The sequence below is a fragment of the Labrus mixtus genome, chromosome 6 (assembly GCF_963584025.1).
Source record: "Labrus mixtus chromosome 6, fLabMix1.1, whole genome shotgun sequence".
In the NCBI taxonomy this organism is placed as follows: Eukaryota; Metazoa; Chordata; class Actinopteri; order Labriformes; family Labridae; genus Labrus; species Labrus mixtus.
Window position 1 is genome coordinate 230,648 of NC_083617.1, and position 16,853 is coordinate 247,500.

At 47.5% G+C, this 16,853-nt stretch overlaps 2 protein-coding genes across 4 annotated transcripts in view; one reads left to right on the forward strand and one right to left on the reverse strand.

Annotated features, from left to right (window-relative positions):
* egln1a (egl-9 family hypoxia-inducible factor 1a) overlaps nt 1–5,853 on the forward strand; it is a 29,798-nt gene extending 23,945 nt beyond the window's left edge. For all 3 annotated transcript variants that reach the window (XM_061039372.1, XM_061039370.1, XM_061039371.1), the window contains one exon: nt 5,402–5,853. In XM_061039372.1, coding sequence (XP_060895355.1) covers nt 5,402–5,457 — 56 coding nt within the window. In that variant the 3' untranslated portion in view covers nt 5,458–5,853. The remainder of the gene's footprint in view (nt 1–5,401) is intronic.
* An 890-nt stretch (nt 5,854–6,743) lies between these two features.
* gpr137ba (G protein-coupled receptor 137Ba) lies at nt 6,744–12,429 on the reverse strand. The gene is made up of 7 exons (XM_061039373.1): nt 11,766–12,429; nt 10,588–10,637; nt 9,547–9,769; nt 9,327–9,473; nt 8,924–9,052; nt 8,726–8,847; nt 6,744–7,304 (listed from the first exon to the last, which is right to left on the reverse strand). Exons 1-7 carry the CDS (start codon nt 12,141–12,143, stop codon nt 7,190–7,192), a joined length of 1,164 nt encoding a protein of 387 aa, XP_060895356.1. The 5' UTR covers nt 12,144–12,429; the 3' UTR covers nt 6,744–7,189.
* Between the last annotated feature and the right edge of the window lie 4,424 nt (nt 12,430–16,853).

Genomic DNA, 16,853 nt, shown 5'->3' on the forward strand with positions numbered 1-16,853 from the left:
TCCTCCTGTTTGTCTCCTGCTCCCTAACCTCTCCTTGTTTGTCTCCTGCTCCCTAACATCTCCTCTTGTTTGTGTCCTGCTCCCTAACGTCTCCTTGTTTGTGTCCTGCTCCCTAACGTCTCCTTGTTTGTCTCCTGCTCCCTAACGTCTCCTTGTTTGTCTCCTGCTCCCTAACGTCTCCTTGTTTGTCTCCTGCTCCCTAACGTCTCCTTGTTTGTGTCCTGCTCCCTAACGTCTCCCCTTGTTTGTCTCCTGCTCCCTAACGTCTCCTTGTTTGTGTCCTGCTCCCTAACGTCTCCTTGTTTGTCTCCTGCTCCCTAACGTCTCCCCTTGTTTGTCTCTTGCTCCCTAACGTCTTCTTGTTTGTCTCCGGCTCCCTAACGTCTCCTTGTTTGTGTCCTGCTCCCTAACGTCTCCCCTTGTTTGTCTCCTGCTCCCTAACGTCTTCTTGTTTGTCTCCGGCTCCCTAATGTCTCCTTGTTTGTCTCCTGCTCCCTAACGTCTTCTTGCTTGTCTCCTCTTGTTTGTCTCCTGCTCCCTAACGTCTCCTTGTTTGTCTCCTGCTCCCTAATGTGTCCTTGCTTGTCTCCTCTTGTTTGTCTCATGCTCCCTAACATCTCCCCTTGTTTGTCTCCTGCTCCCTAATGTCTCCTTGTTTGTCTCCTGCTCCCTAACCTCTCCTTGCTTGTCTCCTGCTCCCTAACGTCTCCTTGTTTGTGTCCCTAATGTCTCCTTGTTTGTCTCCTGCTCCCTAACGTCTCCTTGCTTGTCTCCTGCTCCCTAACGTCTCCTTGCTTGTCTCCTCTTGTTTGTCTCCTGCTCCCTAACATCTCCTTGTTTGTCTCCTGCTCCCTAATGTGTCCTTGCTTGTCTCCTCTTGTTTGTCTCCTGCTCCCTAACGTCTCCCCTTGTTTGTCTCCTGCTCCCTAACCTCTCCTTGCTTGTCTCCTGCTCCCTAACGTCTCCTTGTTTGTCTCCTGCTCCCTAACGTCTCCTTGTTTGTCTCCTGCTCCCTAACATCTCCTTGCTTGTCTCCTCTTGTTTGTCTCCTGCTCCCTAACGTCTCCTTGCTTGTCTCCTCTTGTTTGTCTCCTGCTCCCTAATGTCTTCTTGTTTGTCTCCTGCTCCCTAACCTCTCCTTGCTTGTCTCCTGCTCCCTAACGTCTCCTTGTTTGTGTCCCTAATGTCTCCTTGTTTGTCTCCTGCTCCCTAACGTCTCCTTGCTTGTGTCCTGCTCCCTAACGTCTCCTTGTTTGTGTCCTGCTCCCTAACGTCTCCCCTTGTTTGTCTCCTGCTCCCTAACGTCTCCTTGCTTGTCTCCTGCTCCCTAACGTCTCCTTGTTTGTCTCCTGCTCCCTAACGTCTCCTTGTTTGTGTCCCTAATGTCTCCTTGTTTGTCTCCTGCTCCCTAACGTCTCCTTGCTTGTGTCCTGCTCCCTAACGTCTCCTTGTTTGTCTCCTGCTCCCTAACGTCTCCCCTTGTTTGTCTCCTGCTCCCTAACCTCTCCTTGCTTGTCTCCTGCTCCCTAATGTCTCCTTGTTTGTCTCCTGCTCCCTAACGTCTCCTTGTTTGTCTCCTGCTCCCTAACATCTCCTTGCTTGTCTCCTCTTGTTTGTCTCCTGCTCCCTAACGTCTCCTTGCTTGTCTCCTCTTGTTTGTCTCCTGCTCCCTAATGTCTTCTTGTTTGTCTCCTGCTCCCTAACCTCTCCTTGCTTGTCTCCTGCTCCCTAACGTCTCCTTGTTTGTCTCCTGCTCCCTAACATCTCCTTGCTTGTCTCCTCTTGTTTGTCTCCTGCTCCCTAACGTCTCCTTGCTTGTCTCCTCTTGTTTGTCTCCTGCTCCCTAATGTCTTCTTGTTTGTCTCCTGCTCCCTAACCTCTCCTTGCTTGTCTCCTGCTCCCTAACGTCTCCTTGTTTGTGTCCCTAATGTCTCCTTGTTTGTCTCCTGCTCCCTAACGTCTCCTTGCTTGTGTCCTGCTCCCTAACGTCTCCTTGTTTGTGTCCTGCTCCCTAATGTCTCCCCTTGTTTGTCTCCTGCTCCCTAACGTCTCCTTGTTTGTGTCCTGCTCCCTAACGTCTCCTTGTTTGTCTCCTGCTCCCTAACATCTCCCCTTGTTTGTCTCCTGCTCCCTAATGTCTCCTTGTTTGTCTCCTGCTCCCTAACCTCTCCTTGCTTGTCTCCTGCTCCCTAACGTCTCCTTGTTTGTGTCCTGCTCCCTAACGTCTCCCCTTGTTTGTGTCCTGCTCCCTAACGTCTCCTTGTTTGTCTCCTGCTCCCTAATGTCTCCTTGCTTGTCTCCTCTTGTTTGTCTCCTGCTCCCTAACGTCTCCTTGCTTGTCTCCTCTTGTTTGTCTCCTGCTCCCTAACGTCTCCTTGCTTGTCTCCTCTTGTTTGTCTCCTGCTCCCTAACGTCTCCTTGTTTGTCTCCTGCTCCCTAACTTGTCCTCTTGTTTGTGTCCTGCTCCCTAACGTCTCCTTGTTTGTGTCCTGCTCCCTAACGTCTCCTTGTTTGTGTCCTGCTCCCTAACGTCTCCTCCTGTTTGTCTCCTGCTCCCTAACCTCTCCTTGTTTGTCTCCTGCTCCCTAACATCTCCTCTTGTTTGTGTCCTGCTCCCTAACGTCTCCTTGTTTGTGTCCTGCTCCCTAACGTCTCCTTGTTTGTCTCCTGCTCCCTAACGTCTCCTTGTTTGTCTCCTGCTCCCTAACGTCTCCTTGTTTGTCTCCTGCTCCCTAACGTCTCCTTGTTTGTGTCCTGCTCCCTAACGTCTCCCCTTGTTTGTCTCCTGCTCCCTAACGTCTCCTTGTTTGTCTCCGGCTCCCTAACGTCTCCTTGTTTGTGTCCTGCTCCCTAACGTCTCCCCTTGTTTGTCTCCTGCTCCCTAACGTCTTCTTGTTTGTCTCCGGCTCCCTAATGTCTCCTTGTTTGTCTCCTGCTCCCTAACGTCTTCTTGCTTGTCTCCTCTTGTTTGTCTCCTGCTCCCTAACGTCTCCTTGTTTGTCTCCTGCTCCCTAATGTGTCCTTGCTTGTCTCCTCTTGTTTGTCTCCTGCTCCCTAACATCTCCCCTTGTTTGTCTCCTGCTCCCTAATGTCTCCTTGTTTGTCTCCTGCTCCCTAACCTCTCCTTGCTTGTCTCCTGCTCCCTAACGTCTCCTTGTTTGTGTCCCTAATGTCTCCTTGTTTGTCTCCTGCTCCCTAACGTCTCCTTGCTTGTGTCCTGCTCCCTAACGTCTCCTTGTTTGTGTCCTGCTCCCTAACGTCTCCTTGTTTGTCTCCTGCTCCCTAACGTCTCCCCTTGTTTGTCTCTTGCTCCCTAACGTCTTCTTGTTTGTCTCCGGCTCCCTAACGTCTCCTTGTTTGTGTCCTGCTCCCTAACGTCTCCCCTTGTTTGTCTCCTGCTCCCTAACGTCTTCTTGTTTGTCTCCGGCTCCCTAATGTCTCCTTGTTTGTCTCCTGCTCCCTAACGTCTTCTTGCTTGTCTCCTCTTGTTTGTCTCCTGCTCCCTAACGTCTCCTTGTTTGTCTCCTGCTCCCTAATGTGTCCTTGCTTGTCTCCTCTTGTTTGTCTCATGCTCCCTAACATCTCCCCTTGTTTGTCTCCTGCTCCCTAATGTCTCCTTGTTTGTCTCCTGCTCCCTAACCTCTCCTTGCTTGTCTCCTGCTCCCTAACGTCTCCTTGTTTGTGTCCCTAATGTCTCCTTGTTTGTCTCCTGCTCCCTAACGTCTCCTTGCTTGTCTCCTGCTCCCTAACGTCTCCTTGCTTGTCTCCTCTTGTTTGTCTCCTGCTCCCTAACATCTCCTTGTTTGTCTCCTGCTCCCTAATGTGTCCTTGCTTGTCTCCTCTTGTTTGTCTCCTGCTCCCTAACGTCTCCCCTTGTTTGTCTCCTGCTCCCTAACCTCTCCTTGCTTGTCTCCTGCTCCCTAACGTCTCCTTGTTTGTCTCCTGCTCCCTAACGTCTCCTTGTTTGTCTCCTGCTCCCTAACATCTCCTTGCTTGTCTCCTCTTGTTTGTCTCCTGCTCCCTAACGTCTCCTTGCTTGTCTCCTCTTGTTTGTCTCCTGCTCCCTAATGTCTTCTTGTTTGTCTCCTGCTCCCTAACCTCTCCTTGCTTGTCTCCTGCTCCCTAACGTCTCCTTGTTTGTGTCCCTAATGTCTCCTTGTTTGTCTCCTGCTCCCTAACGTCTCCTTGCTTGTGTCCTGCTCCCTAACGTCTCCTTGTTTGTGTCCTGCTCCCTAACGTCTCCCCTTGTTTGTCTCCTGCTCCCTAACGTCTCCTTGCTTGTCTCCTGCTCCCTAACGTCTCCTTGTTTGTCTCCTGCTCCCTAACGTCTCCTTGTTTGTGTCCCTAATGTCTCCTTGTTTGTCTCCTGCTCCCTAACGTCTCCTTGCTTGTGTCCTGCTCCCTAACGTCTCCTTGTTTGTCTCCTGCTCCCTAACGTCTCCCCTTGTTTGTCTCCTGCTCCCTAACCTCTCCTTGCTTGTCTCCTGCTCCCTAACGTCTCCTTGTTTGTCTCCTGCTCCCTAACATCTCCTTGCTTGTCTCCTCTTGTTTGTCTCCTGCTCCCTAACGTCTCCTTGCTTGTCTCCTCTTGTTTGTCTCCTGCTCCCTAACCTCTCCTTGCTTGTCTCCTGCTCCCTAACGTCTCCTTGTTTGTCTCCTGCTCCCTAACGTCTCCTTGTTTGTCTCCTGCTCCCTAACATCTCCTTGCTTGTCTCCTCTTGTTTGTCTCCTGCTCCCTAACGTCTCCTTGCTTGTCTCCTCTTGTTTGTCTCCTGCTCCCTAATGTCTTCTTGTTTGTCTCCTGCTCCCTAACCTCTCCTTGCTTGTCTCCTGCTCCCTAACGTCTCCTTGTTTGTGTCCCTAATGTCTCCTTGTTTGTCTCCTGCTCCCTAACGTCTCCTTGCTTGTGTCCTGCTCCCTAACGTCTCCTTGTTTGTGTCCTGCTCCCTAATGTCTCCCCTTGTTTGTCTCCTGCTCCCTAACGTCTCCTTGTTTGTGTCCTGCTCCCTAACGTCTCCTTGTTTGTCTCCTGCTCCCTAACATCTCCCCTTGTTTGTCTCCTGCTCCCTAATGTCTCCTTGTTTGTCTCCTGCTCCCTAACCTCTCCTTGCTTGTCTCCTGCTCCCTAACGTCTCCTTGTTTGTGTCCTGCTCCCTAACGTCTCCCCTTGTTTGTGTCCTGCTCCCTAACGTCTCCTTGTTTGTCTCCTGCTCCCTAATGTCTCCTTGCTTGTCTCCTCTTGTTTGTCTCCTGCTCCCTAACGTCTCCTTGCTTGTCTCCTCTTGTTTGTCTCCTGCTCCCTAACGTCTCCTTGCTTGTCTCCTCTTGTTTGTCTCCTGCTCCCTAACGTCTCCTTGTTTGTCTCCTGCTCCCTAATGTCTCCTTGTTTCCTTATTTGCAGGTGCTGGAGAAAAAGGAGTAAAGGTTGAACTCGGTAAACCCTCAGACCCGAGCTAGTGGGACGCCGGCAGCTCGACTTCCAGCCAATCAGTGCTCTGTGTTCAGAAAGTGACCTCTGGAGACGAGAGCGTGTCACACGGCAGGACAGCAGACTGTTGCTGGAGTTTGATGACACAGACGTTGATTTCTGATCGCTCTCGGCGGGCGGGGTGACCCCGCGGACCTCGAATGTCACGACTTTGAAAGGGATTGTGTGGATTATTTTTCTTGTCTCTGACGGAGAACGTTTGTTTGAGGAGAAACGCTCAGACTTTAGTTTCAGTGAATTCCTTAAAGGTACAGTGTCCTGCTTAATGTGCTCTTCACATGGAGTCAGCTGTTCTGTGTGGCAGCGTGTGCTCGCAATAAAACGAGGAATGATCGGAATAAAAAGAATCTTTTTTCTGACACAAAGCTTCTCTCGCCTTTTCATTCTTTTCTTTCCAGCAGAAGATGTTCCATCACCACGGCAACAGCTTACATGCAAATCCTGAGTCTGCCCCCTCTCATGTTCAGACTCAGACTGCTCCCCCTATGCTTCATGTTCAGACTCAGGCTGCCCCCCTATGCTTCATGTTCAGACTCAGGCTGCCCCCCCCTATGCTTCATGTTCAGACTCAGGCTGCCCCCCTATGCTTCATGTTCAGACTCAGGCTGCCCCCCTATGCTTCATGTTCAGACTCAGGCTGCCCCCCTATGCTTCATGTTCAGACTCAGGCTGCCCCCCCCTATGCTTCATGTTCAGACTCAGGCTGCCCCCCCCTATGCTTCATGTTCAGACTCAGGCTGCCCCCCCCTATGCTTCATGTTCAGACTCAGGCTGCCCCCCTATGCTTCATGTTCAGACTCAGGCTGCCCCCCTATGCTTCATGTTCAGACTCAGGCTGCCCCCCTATGCTTCATGTTCAGACTCAGGCTGCCCCCCTATGCTTCATGTTCAGACTCAGGCTGCCCCCTGCTGGCCAGCATTGTATTGCACTCCTGGTCCCAGCTGATTTTGGATCAGATCTTTAAACAAAGTTTTTAATAGCAAGAGAAGATCGAAATGTGAGTCGATCAGGTGGAAACGTAAATGTGAAGAAATCAAACCGGACCGTCTCCTGAGCAGGTTGTTGTCGTTTGTGGTTCACCACTCCGGAGTTTAGACATTTACTCTGTGAGGTTGACGTCCTCTCATAGCGCCACCTAGTGACCACTAGAAGACAGAGGCGTGTCGACTGCTCGCCCTAACCCTAACTTGAAGAACAGACACGTTTCACATCACCTGCAGCATGAGACTCTAATCCAATCAAAACTCCAGGCTCTCTGATTGGTCGGTTTATTCTTCAGTCAACGTGTGAAATAAAACAGTTAGTGCAGCTTAGTTTGATCATGAAGTTAAAAACAGTATGAAAAGACGTTACATCAAACATCATCTGATGAGCAGTATTAAAAATCTTTATACAGGTAAAAAGTTAAAGCCGGCGAGTTCACATCTGTTTGTAAAAATCTAAATGATCGGGTGCAGGCACCTGACCCAGGTGAGTCTCGTGAACACCTGTCAGTAACGTCCCAGGTGAGTCTCGTGAACACCTGTCAGTAACGTCCCAGGTGAGTCTCGTGAACACCTGTCAGTAATGTCCCAGGTGAGTCTCGTGAACACCTGTCAGTAATGTCCCAGGTGAGTCTCCTGAACACCTGTCAGTAATGTCCCAGGTGAGTCTCCTGAACACCTGTCAGTAACGTCCCAGGTGAGTCTCCTGAACACCTGTCAGTAATGTCCCAGGTGCTCTGGAGGGGCAGGAAGGAGGTGACCGTCGTCTCCCCCGACGTAGGCGTTGATCCCGCTGCTCTGACTCCCCCAGTCGTAGCTGTCGGCTGCCAGACTGCAGAAAGAAATCATGAAACAGAGTTAAAATAAACAGGTAGTAATTCATTAAAGGCTCTCCTGGTACACCTGGTACTCCTGTTACACCTGGTCCACCTGGCACACCTGGTACTCCTGTTACACCTGGTCCACCTGGCACACCTGGTACTCCTGTTACACCTTGCCCACCTGGTACATCTGGCACACATGGTACTCCTGTTACACCTGGCCCACCTGGTACTCCTGGTACTCCTGTTACACCTGGCCCACCTGGTACTTCTGTTACACCTGGCCCACCTGGTACTCCTGTTACACCTGGCCCACCTGGTACTTCTGTTACACCTGGTACTCCTGGTACACCTGGCCCACCTGGTACATCTGGCACACATGGTACTCCTGTTACACCTGGTACTCCTGTTACACCTGGCACACCTGGTACTCCTGTTACACCTGGCCCACCTGGTACTCCTATTACTCCTGACACACCTGGTACACCTGGTACTCCTGTTACACCTGGCCCACCTGGTACTCCTGTTACACCTGGTACACCTGGTACTCCTGTTACACCTGGTCCATCTGTTACACCTGGCCCACCTGGTACTCCTATTACACCTGGTACTCCTATTACACCTGGTACTCCTGTTACACCTGGCCCACCTGGTACTCCTGTTACACCTGGTACTCCTGTTACACCTGGTACTCCTGTTACACCTGGCACACCTGGTACACCTGGTACACGTGGCTGTTCTCTAAACCTCCTCCTACATTAGTAGTTCGCTCTGATTGGTCCAACATGCAGTATGAGAACAAACGTGGGATCCTCAGTTTGACAAAAATACCCAAATGTCGTTCTGATTCTGTTAAAATCTCCAGTCTGTATCAGACCAGTCTCCCTCACGTACTGTTTCCCACAATGCAAAGCGTCAGGTCAGAGGTCAAAATGACGGACAGCAGCGTCCATCGTAACAGAAGAAATAATCTCAATCAGACCTCACAAAGACACCTCCAGTTCTCTTAGTTGATTCTCTAAATCATGAATCTCTCGTCAGCTTTTTCAGACTGGAAGTGGACGCCACACTGTAACGGCGTTTGACGTCAGCTGGGCTGTTGTTTACTTCCTCATTCCAAGACCAGAACCCAGCTGCACCGGGCCCGGTGTCCTGCAGAGTAACCACCAACTGGAGGTCAGAGGTCATGCTGAACATGGACTCACTTAGTCACAGAGACCGAGCTGAAGTCTGGACCCACTTAGTCACAGAGACCGAGCTGAAGTCTGGACCCACTATCTGCCTCTCTGAACCGAGACCACCAGGAGCTTCTTCCTTGAACCAGGTCCCCACGGGGAGTCTGTAACCTATGACCCCTAACCGTCTTCTCAAGGTCAGTCCTGAAGATCCCCCTTAGCTGACCTCATGCCCTTTGACCTCTCGGTGTTTTTACCTGGCCTGGATGTTCTGAGGCATGACGCTCCACGCCAAGTCGTCGTCGCTGTCGTAGCGCCGCGGGTTGTCGAAGAAGTACGACCTCGAAGAGAAGACGTGACCGGGCAGACCAGCGCCGCTCTGAGGGCGAGAAAACAAAAGATCATCATCACCAACCCCCGAACGCATCGCTACAACAGGGTCACGGCAAGCTCACCCGGTCCTGGTTCGGCTGTCGAACTCTGAAGAAGAAAACGACGAGTGACGTGGGGAGGAGCTCCCACACAAACAGGACCACGCCAAACACGATGTAGCCGGCGTCCCCGAGAGTCGACTGCAGGTCGGCCTGAAAAACAAAAACAAACTTTATCAGAAGAAAAGAGATCGGCCAATAGGAGGGCAGACGTTTCAAAACAAGAGAAGGTCGTTCTCACATCAATCTGTGAATCATTACTGGAGCTCTGACCACAGACGGACGGGCGCCACGTTTCGAGTGACAGCCTCAGTTTTGGTCAAGGGTCAATGAAGACGTACAGAGGGGGGGGTCACTTTGTACCCCCATCACGCCCTAACCCTGCATGAGGCGTCATCGTGTTTATAAAATAAAGAGGTGGGGTCACCTGGTCGGACACGTTGTACCAGTCGTAGTCAAACGAGTTGATGCTCTTGTTGGCGAGCGCGAGGACGAGCAGGTTGTAACACGCTCGTGACGCGTACAGGAGGATGACGGTGACTCCGATGGCGGTCACCTGACACACTGACGTCCCCTGCACAGAAACAGAACACATAGATCAGCCATCAGAGAGGACGTCTCTGATTGGTGCACATACGACTCCTCACCTTGGATTCCAGGTAAATGTTGGCGAGGGACATCTTGGCAATCTTGTAGAGACACACTGAGAGCGAGATGGCGCACAGGACGAAGAGCGTGTCGTTGATGGTCACCCTGACCAGCACTATGGCGTGAACGTCTGCAGACGACGTCTTCACCAGCAGAGCGCACACCAAGTTCACCACCAGGAAGAGCAGACTGAGGAAGAGGAAGACCAGGTACAGAGGCAGCCTGCAGGGGGCAGCACACAAAAACACTAAAAATAGATTCTTTAGTCTCCCTTCAGGGTCAACGTCAGAGAAGATCTGGGACAGGAGTCAGACCTTCAGGGTCAGATCTTCAGGATCAGACCTTCAGGATCAGACCTTCAGTCAGACCTTCAGGGTCAGACCTTCAGTCAGACCTTCAGGATTAGACCTTCAGGATCAGACCTTCAGATTCAGACCTTCAGGGTCAGACCTTCAGGGTCAGACCTTCAGTCAGACCTTCAGGGTCAGACCTTCAGATTCAGACCTTCAGGGTCAGACCTCCAGGGTCAGACCTTCAGTCAGACCTTCAGGGTTAGACCTTCAGATTCAGACCTTCAGTCAGACATTTAGGGTCAGACCATCAGGGTTAGACCTTCAGGGTCAGACCTTCAGTCAGACCTTCAGGGTCAACATCAGAGTCAAACCTTTAGGGTCAGACATTCAGGGTCAGACCTTCAGGGTTAGACCTTCAGTCAGACCTTCAGGGTCAGACATTCAGGGTCAGACCTTCAGGGTCAGACCTTCAGTCACAATAAAATGGATTTCCATGTTTTCATAAATGGACAGTCGGCGTGCGTAACCATGACTCGGGTGTTTTCATCAAATGAAATCATCACAGGTTAAAACGTCCCAGAGAATAGAGGATCTTTGAGATCTAAAGATGGCTTCCTGTCACAGATTTAAAGAGAGATGACACTTTGTTGTTTATATATAATAATATTATTTATATGAAGCTGATGAGTCCTAACACGAGATCTCAAACAGTCAAATAAAGAGATGACGCTCTGACAGGGCTCTTACCTGTATCTCAGGAGCTCAGGTGCATATTTGGACTTGGCCTTGAAAACAACCTGTGAACAGAAATCAAACCGTCACTCTGTTTTTACAGCCTGGTTTCACTTCTGTATTCATCAGAAACAGGAAGCTGAAAGCAGCTGATCAGAGCACTCAGTGAGACAATCACCGCTCTGACTCACAGTACACCATTCATCTAAAAATAACCTTTAAAACCACGCCAGAGACACTTGACTTTTATATGTGGATGAAGTCAGACGTGAGAGGATGATTCACTAAATACATCAAATAATAATAAATAAAAGTATTAAGGACTAAATGCTTCCATGTCAAAGTTTGTTAGAGCATCAACAACAGAGATAATCCAGCAGGAACCTCCAGGTTTAAGAAATTAAGCTAACATGTAGCTGCAGTTCCTGTCTGTCTCCTGTAGTGAGTCAGTCCCCATAGAGCTCTATGTTAAAATTAACAACTTTACAGCTGCAGTTCCTCCAGTGTCCACTAGTCTGTCTCCTGCAGTGAGTCAGTCCCCATAGAGCTCCATGTTAAAATGTCTAACTTTACAGCTGCAGTTCCTCCAGTTTCCACTAGAGTCTGTCTCCTGTAGTGAGTCAGTCCCCATAGAGCTCTATGTTAAAATGAACAACTTTACAGCTGCAGTTCCTCCAGTTTCCACTAGAGTCTGTCTCCTGTAGTGAGTCAGTCCCCATAGAGCTCTATGTTAAAATGAACAACTTTACAGCTGCAGTTCCTCCAGTGTCCACTAGAGTCTGTCTCCTGTAGTGAGTCAGTCCCCATAGAGCTCTATGTTAAAATGGCTTTTAATATAAGACACCTGTTAACATTATATTAAGTCTTAAAGTGAGGTAGAAATAGGGGGTGTGGTCTAAAACTACAGAGTGTAAATATGCAGCTTTGACAGTTTGTGATAATGAAAAACAAAAATGATGGAATAGAAAAACTAACAGGCAGATATTCGTTCACCAACAGCGCTGTGATTTCGAGATAAAAAAGACGAGATCACGAGGAAACTAAATGTACTCGTTATTTCGGGAAAATAAAATGTCTGCTATAGGTCTGCTTAGGGCTTCCGTACTTATAACTGGGGTGAAAGCTGTACAAGTCTGCACCAACATGTAAGTGTTGACAGCGCCCCCCTGTGTCCTGAACAGGTGCACACTCACCTGTGCAAAGTAAAGGTTCATGAGGCTCAGGGTGAAGAACTGCAGGCACACAGGGAGGCAGTAGAGCAGCCAGAAGGGGAAGGGAGCCAGAGTGTTGGCTGTCACGAAGTTCCTGAAGTAGAAGGAGAAGAGGAGGGTGCGGAGGGCCGACCACAGCAGGCACAGCGACAGGAACACGGTCTGATAACTGAGCCGCTTGTGTCGGTACCGGAGGACGAGCCACAGCTGCGCGTACACGAAGATGAAGAGGACGGAGTAGAAGACGGTGTAGGCGACAGTCAGGCCCAGGGTGACGTAAGGGGGCACAGCCGGGCGCAGGGTGGGCAGAGGCAGGGACTGTTCGACGGACGGCTCATTCTCCTCCACCGGGGCCTCCATGAGCTGCTCTCTCCGGCGGCAGGAGGAGGAGGAGGAAGGAGATGGGGGGCTCTCTCTTCTCTCTCGGCTCTCAGAGCGCTGACATCCGCGGAGGAAAGATGGAGGTGAGACGGGCTGTCAGGTGGAAGAGGAGGAGAGGAAACAGAGAGTGACTTCCTGGTGCTCTGCCCTCACACAGCCGGAGAGAGAGGCACATGATCCTCCGTTTGTAGCAGCAGCAGCAGCAGCGGGCAGGAAGCTGAACGGAGCTGCAGACAGAAGCCCAGCGTGAGGACCAGCCCCTCCCCCTTGTTACGTCACGCTACGTATCAGCTGACGCACGCTACTGTACCTTTAACCCTGTAATGGCGCTTCCCACCACAAAAATGATCCCAAGAGAGCAGACTTCACTTTAAGGAGGTTTTTAATCAAGCTGCAGCCTGCAGGGAGGAGAAATAAAGACCACACGAAGTTCCTCCAGTGTCCACTAGAGTCTGTCTCCTGCAGTGAGTCAGTCCCCATAGAGCTCCATGTTAAAATGTCTAACTTTACAGCTGCAGTTCCTCCAGTGTCCACTAGAGTCTGTCTCCTGTAGTGAGTCAGTCCCCATAGAGCTCCATGTTAAAATGTCTAACTTTACAGCTGCAGTTCCTCCAGTGTCCACTAGAGTCTGTCTCCTGCAGTGAGTCAGTCCCCATAGAGCTCCATGTTAAAATGAACAACTTTACAGCTGCAGTTCCTCCAGTGTCCACTAGAGTCTGTCTCCTGCAGTGAGTCAGTCCCCATAGAGCTCCATGTTAAAATGTCTAACTTTACAGCTGCAGTTCCTCCAGTGTCCACTAGAGTCTGTCTCCTGCAGTGAGTCAGTCCCCATAGAGCTCTATGTTAAAATAAACATGTTTACATCCTGGTACAAAAACAGTTTGTGTCTCTAGAGCTCGTTTCGCTCGTCATCTGTTCGGGCTGAATGTTTATACAACTCACCTGTTTATATTATATTAAGGCTTAAAGGGATGTATAATTAGGGGGCGTGGCCTCTTTGAGTGACAAGTGGGTCTGCAAGTGTCTGCTAGGTTTCACCTCAGCTAATACAGTCCCTGACCTTTAACCTCTGATCCATGTTTGCACGGTTGGAGTTAAGATAAGGGCTGATTCAGGCCGGATAATATAAACTATAAGAAAATGTTTTCATTGCTCAAACAAAACAACATTTCTAAAAGATTGTTGATATTTTGAGACAAAATATACCAGGATGATGAAGTAGACGAGGTACAGATGAGGGATTTTAAACAATAAAGTTTTCCTCTTCAGTATTTCACCAAACAGCATCATTATTAAACAATAAATATCTAATTCAGAGCAGCTGTGAGATATGCGCCCCCTGTGGACAAAGCATGTAATGTGATGTCCCCTTTAAAGCCCTATACACATGTATACAGTGTATAACATTCATACACACACCATAAACACAAAGACTTCTTCCTCTCACAGACTTCAGGGAACTTTGTTGGGATTTTTTGTCTCACAGGAGTGAGCCGTGTGAACATGAAGGAGGACAATTGTGAAGGTCGACTCGGCTCACCTTTGACCTCTGTCATGCATCTATTTTTACACACACAGGCACCACACCACCATCACCAGACGGTTTAACCCTTGTTTGTTTCCAAGTACTGTTGGTGTGTGATAGACGTTTAGTGTAAAACATTTAGACTCTTTGTTTAATAAAAATATATAACATTTATAATAATATCAAATAATATCAAATGTATAATAATATAACGTAAAGACCCCTTCTTTAAAATATTTACTTATTTTCAGGAATATCAATGAATGTGATGATGAATCCATGTTAAACTTTCATCAGAGCTAAAAACCTGCTGTCTTCTAAACATGGCCACAAGGGGGCACCATATAACCGTGTAAAGAATGCCAGAATAGATTTCAAAGGAGAAATAATATTCACATAGAGCTTTGACCTCTTTTTTTATTCTTTGTTACTTTGACTTTCTCTTTGTTTTGTATTTGTCATCATTATTCTCTTTTTTAACTCTAATTTATTTGATCAAATCTCTGTTGATCACTTTTACCTTTTTATCGCTCTGATGTCTTTGAATGTTTCTCTTCTACATCGTCGTCCTGCTCTCACTTCATGCTGTCGGGTTCTCACCATGTTCGTTGTCATGACGATGGTCGGCTTGTTCTGATGTTTCTTCTGCTCGTCTGTCAAACATTTTGTAAATCTGTTTTTAAAGGAGCTCTATAAATAAAGTTATTCATATAATGACCACTATCAGGACTTTAAACGGACAGCTCTCTATGATGTTTAGAATTTAGACTGCAGTACCCATTTTAAACACTAGGGGTCAGAGTTTCATATTGCTGTTCTAAAATAAATCTGGGTCGTCTGCTCATGTAAAGCTCTGGGATGTAAATCTAAATGTCTTAAAACGATATTAATTATTTTGTATTAAGTAAAGGTCAGATTTCAGTGAATGATGTCAGAGGTCTCTGTAAATCATAAAATCCTGTTGGGGTTCATACGTACTCGTCGTGGCACTTTGGCCGACAGTTCCTGGGATGAGTGGACCAAAGCGTGTGACTGATGACCTGCAGAGAGCATGTTGGCTCCTCGTTAGCTGGAGACGAGTCTGATAGCCTCACATGATTAGTGTCCATCCAACAGGCCGTGACGCTCTGTTGCTGCTAACTGGTCCATGCTCTGATGTCTGCGCTCTGATGGCCCCTTGGCTTGTGTCCAGATCTGCCAATACAGGTCCAGTGTTGTCCCTCTGGAGACTCCTGGACCTCACACGGGGCCCCTTTAATATACTTCATCATCACTAACAGGGACGGATCCCCTCTGTACTGTCACTGTACCAAATTCTTAAACTTGGATATGACTCTAATAATGAAACCATATGGATATCTGTTTGTTACCACGGCAACAGGAATAGAAGTCCTAGACACCTGATGTTGGATCATTTCACTAACTACACTAAAGTTACAAACATTGGGATTGGTTTGGCTCTGAAACGTTGTCAGAGTGTTTGTTCAGTGTCGCCGCAACTTTCTCGTTTTCTCTCGAAGCAGCTTGGGGTTAAACACACGACTGATGACCTTTAGTTCTCTTCTGTCATCGCTTTAAATAATGTAGAGAGGGAGCTTGTGAAAAAAGGCCGACTTACACACATTCAGGATTATCAGAGATGGTTTACACTTTCAGATGCTTTCATGCACGCCGTGGTTTCTGCTCAGTTATTGTGTAACCGACCTGAAGGTCACATCAAGGTCATGTTTTAAAAAAGGGAAATGATTATATTAAATGTGCTTAAACTCTTTTATAAATATTGAAATGATCGGGCTCCTCGTGGTTACACTCAGATCATCAGGCTCTGTAACACTTGTTTAGTAAATCTTCACTTCAGAGATCAACATGTGGAGACTTTACCTGCAGAGCTCAGACTGGATCCAGGATCTTAAAGAGGACTCAGTCTAATGACCTCACTTCCTGTTTTATTGTCTGATAGTTTGTATCACTTTACAAAAAGCAGGTAAAAGACCTTACTCATTGTTATGTTACAAAAAGCAGGTAAAAGACCTTACTTATTGTTATGTTATAAAAAGCAGGTAAAAGACCTTACTCATTGTTATGTTACAAAAAGCAGGTAAAAGACCTTACTTATTGTTATGTTATAAAAAGCAGGTAAAAGACCTTACTCATTGTTATGTTATAAAAAGCAGGTAAAAGACCTTACTCATTGTTATATTACATAAAGCAGGTAAAAGACCTTACTCATTGTTATGTTACAAAAAGCAGGTAAAAGACCTTACTCATTGTTATATTACATAAAGCAGGTAAAAGACCTTACTCATTGTTATATTACATAAAGCAAGTAAAAGACCTTACTTATTGTTATGTTAAAAAGATCCGACCTATCCATCATGAGCACTTTAGCAAAGCAGCAAAAGTTACAGTGGTAAGAAAAAAATCATCATGCTCTGTTCTGTTCTCATGTGTACCTGTTATGTATCTAGTTTGATTTTAAAGGCCAATCAGAGGACAGATGCTGCAGTGTGGCGGTGAACTTGCTCCATACTGTGTTCTTGTACTACACTTATTCTATCTGTTCCTCGGGTAAGGACTGAATCAGGAAAAAGAGCTTTCAGCTTTGCTGCCCCCTCGGCATGGAATACTCTACAGACTGAACTAAAACTACCTGAACTTATTCCACTTGGCGCTTTCCGTTCTATCTTGAAGGACAGACAGCGTGAGACCATTGAACAGTGCCTGTGTTTTTAAAATCTTAAATTGTTGTTTTATTGTTGTGTCACAGCTCCCACACTTTCTTTTTATTAAAAACACTATGTTGCTAATCTGTACTGTCACTTAATTGTAACTTTTCTTTTGACATGTGCTGCTGACCTCTTGGCCAGGTCACCCTTATGAAAGAGATCCTGATCTCAATGGGTTCTTTATCTGGTTAAATAAAGGTTAAATAAAAAAAAAAAAATACTTAACATAGTATACATACATACTCCATAATAAACATGAAATAAATAAATAGATTGTATTGTTTTAAAACCAATGGTATCGATTATTATTATTATTACTATTATTACCGATAAGTATTTTTCAGTTTGAGCACCTTAATTGGGAATATCTTTACACAAACAACACACTTAAAGTTAGGGTTAGGGTTAGACTTTTCTGTAAACGGACAAAAGAAGGAT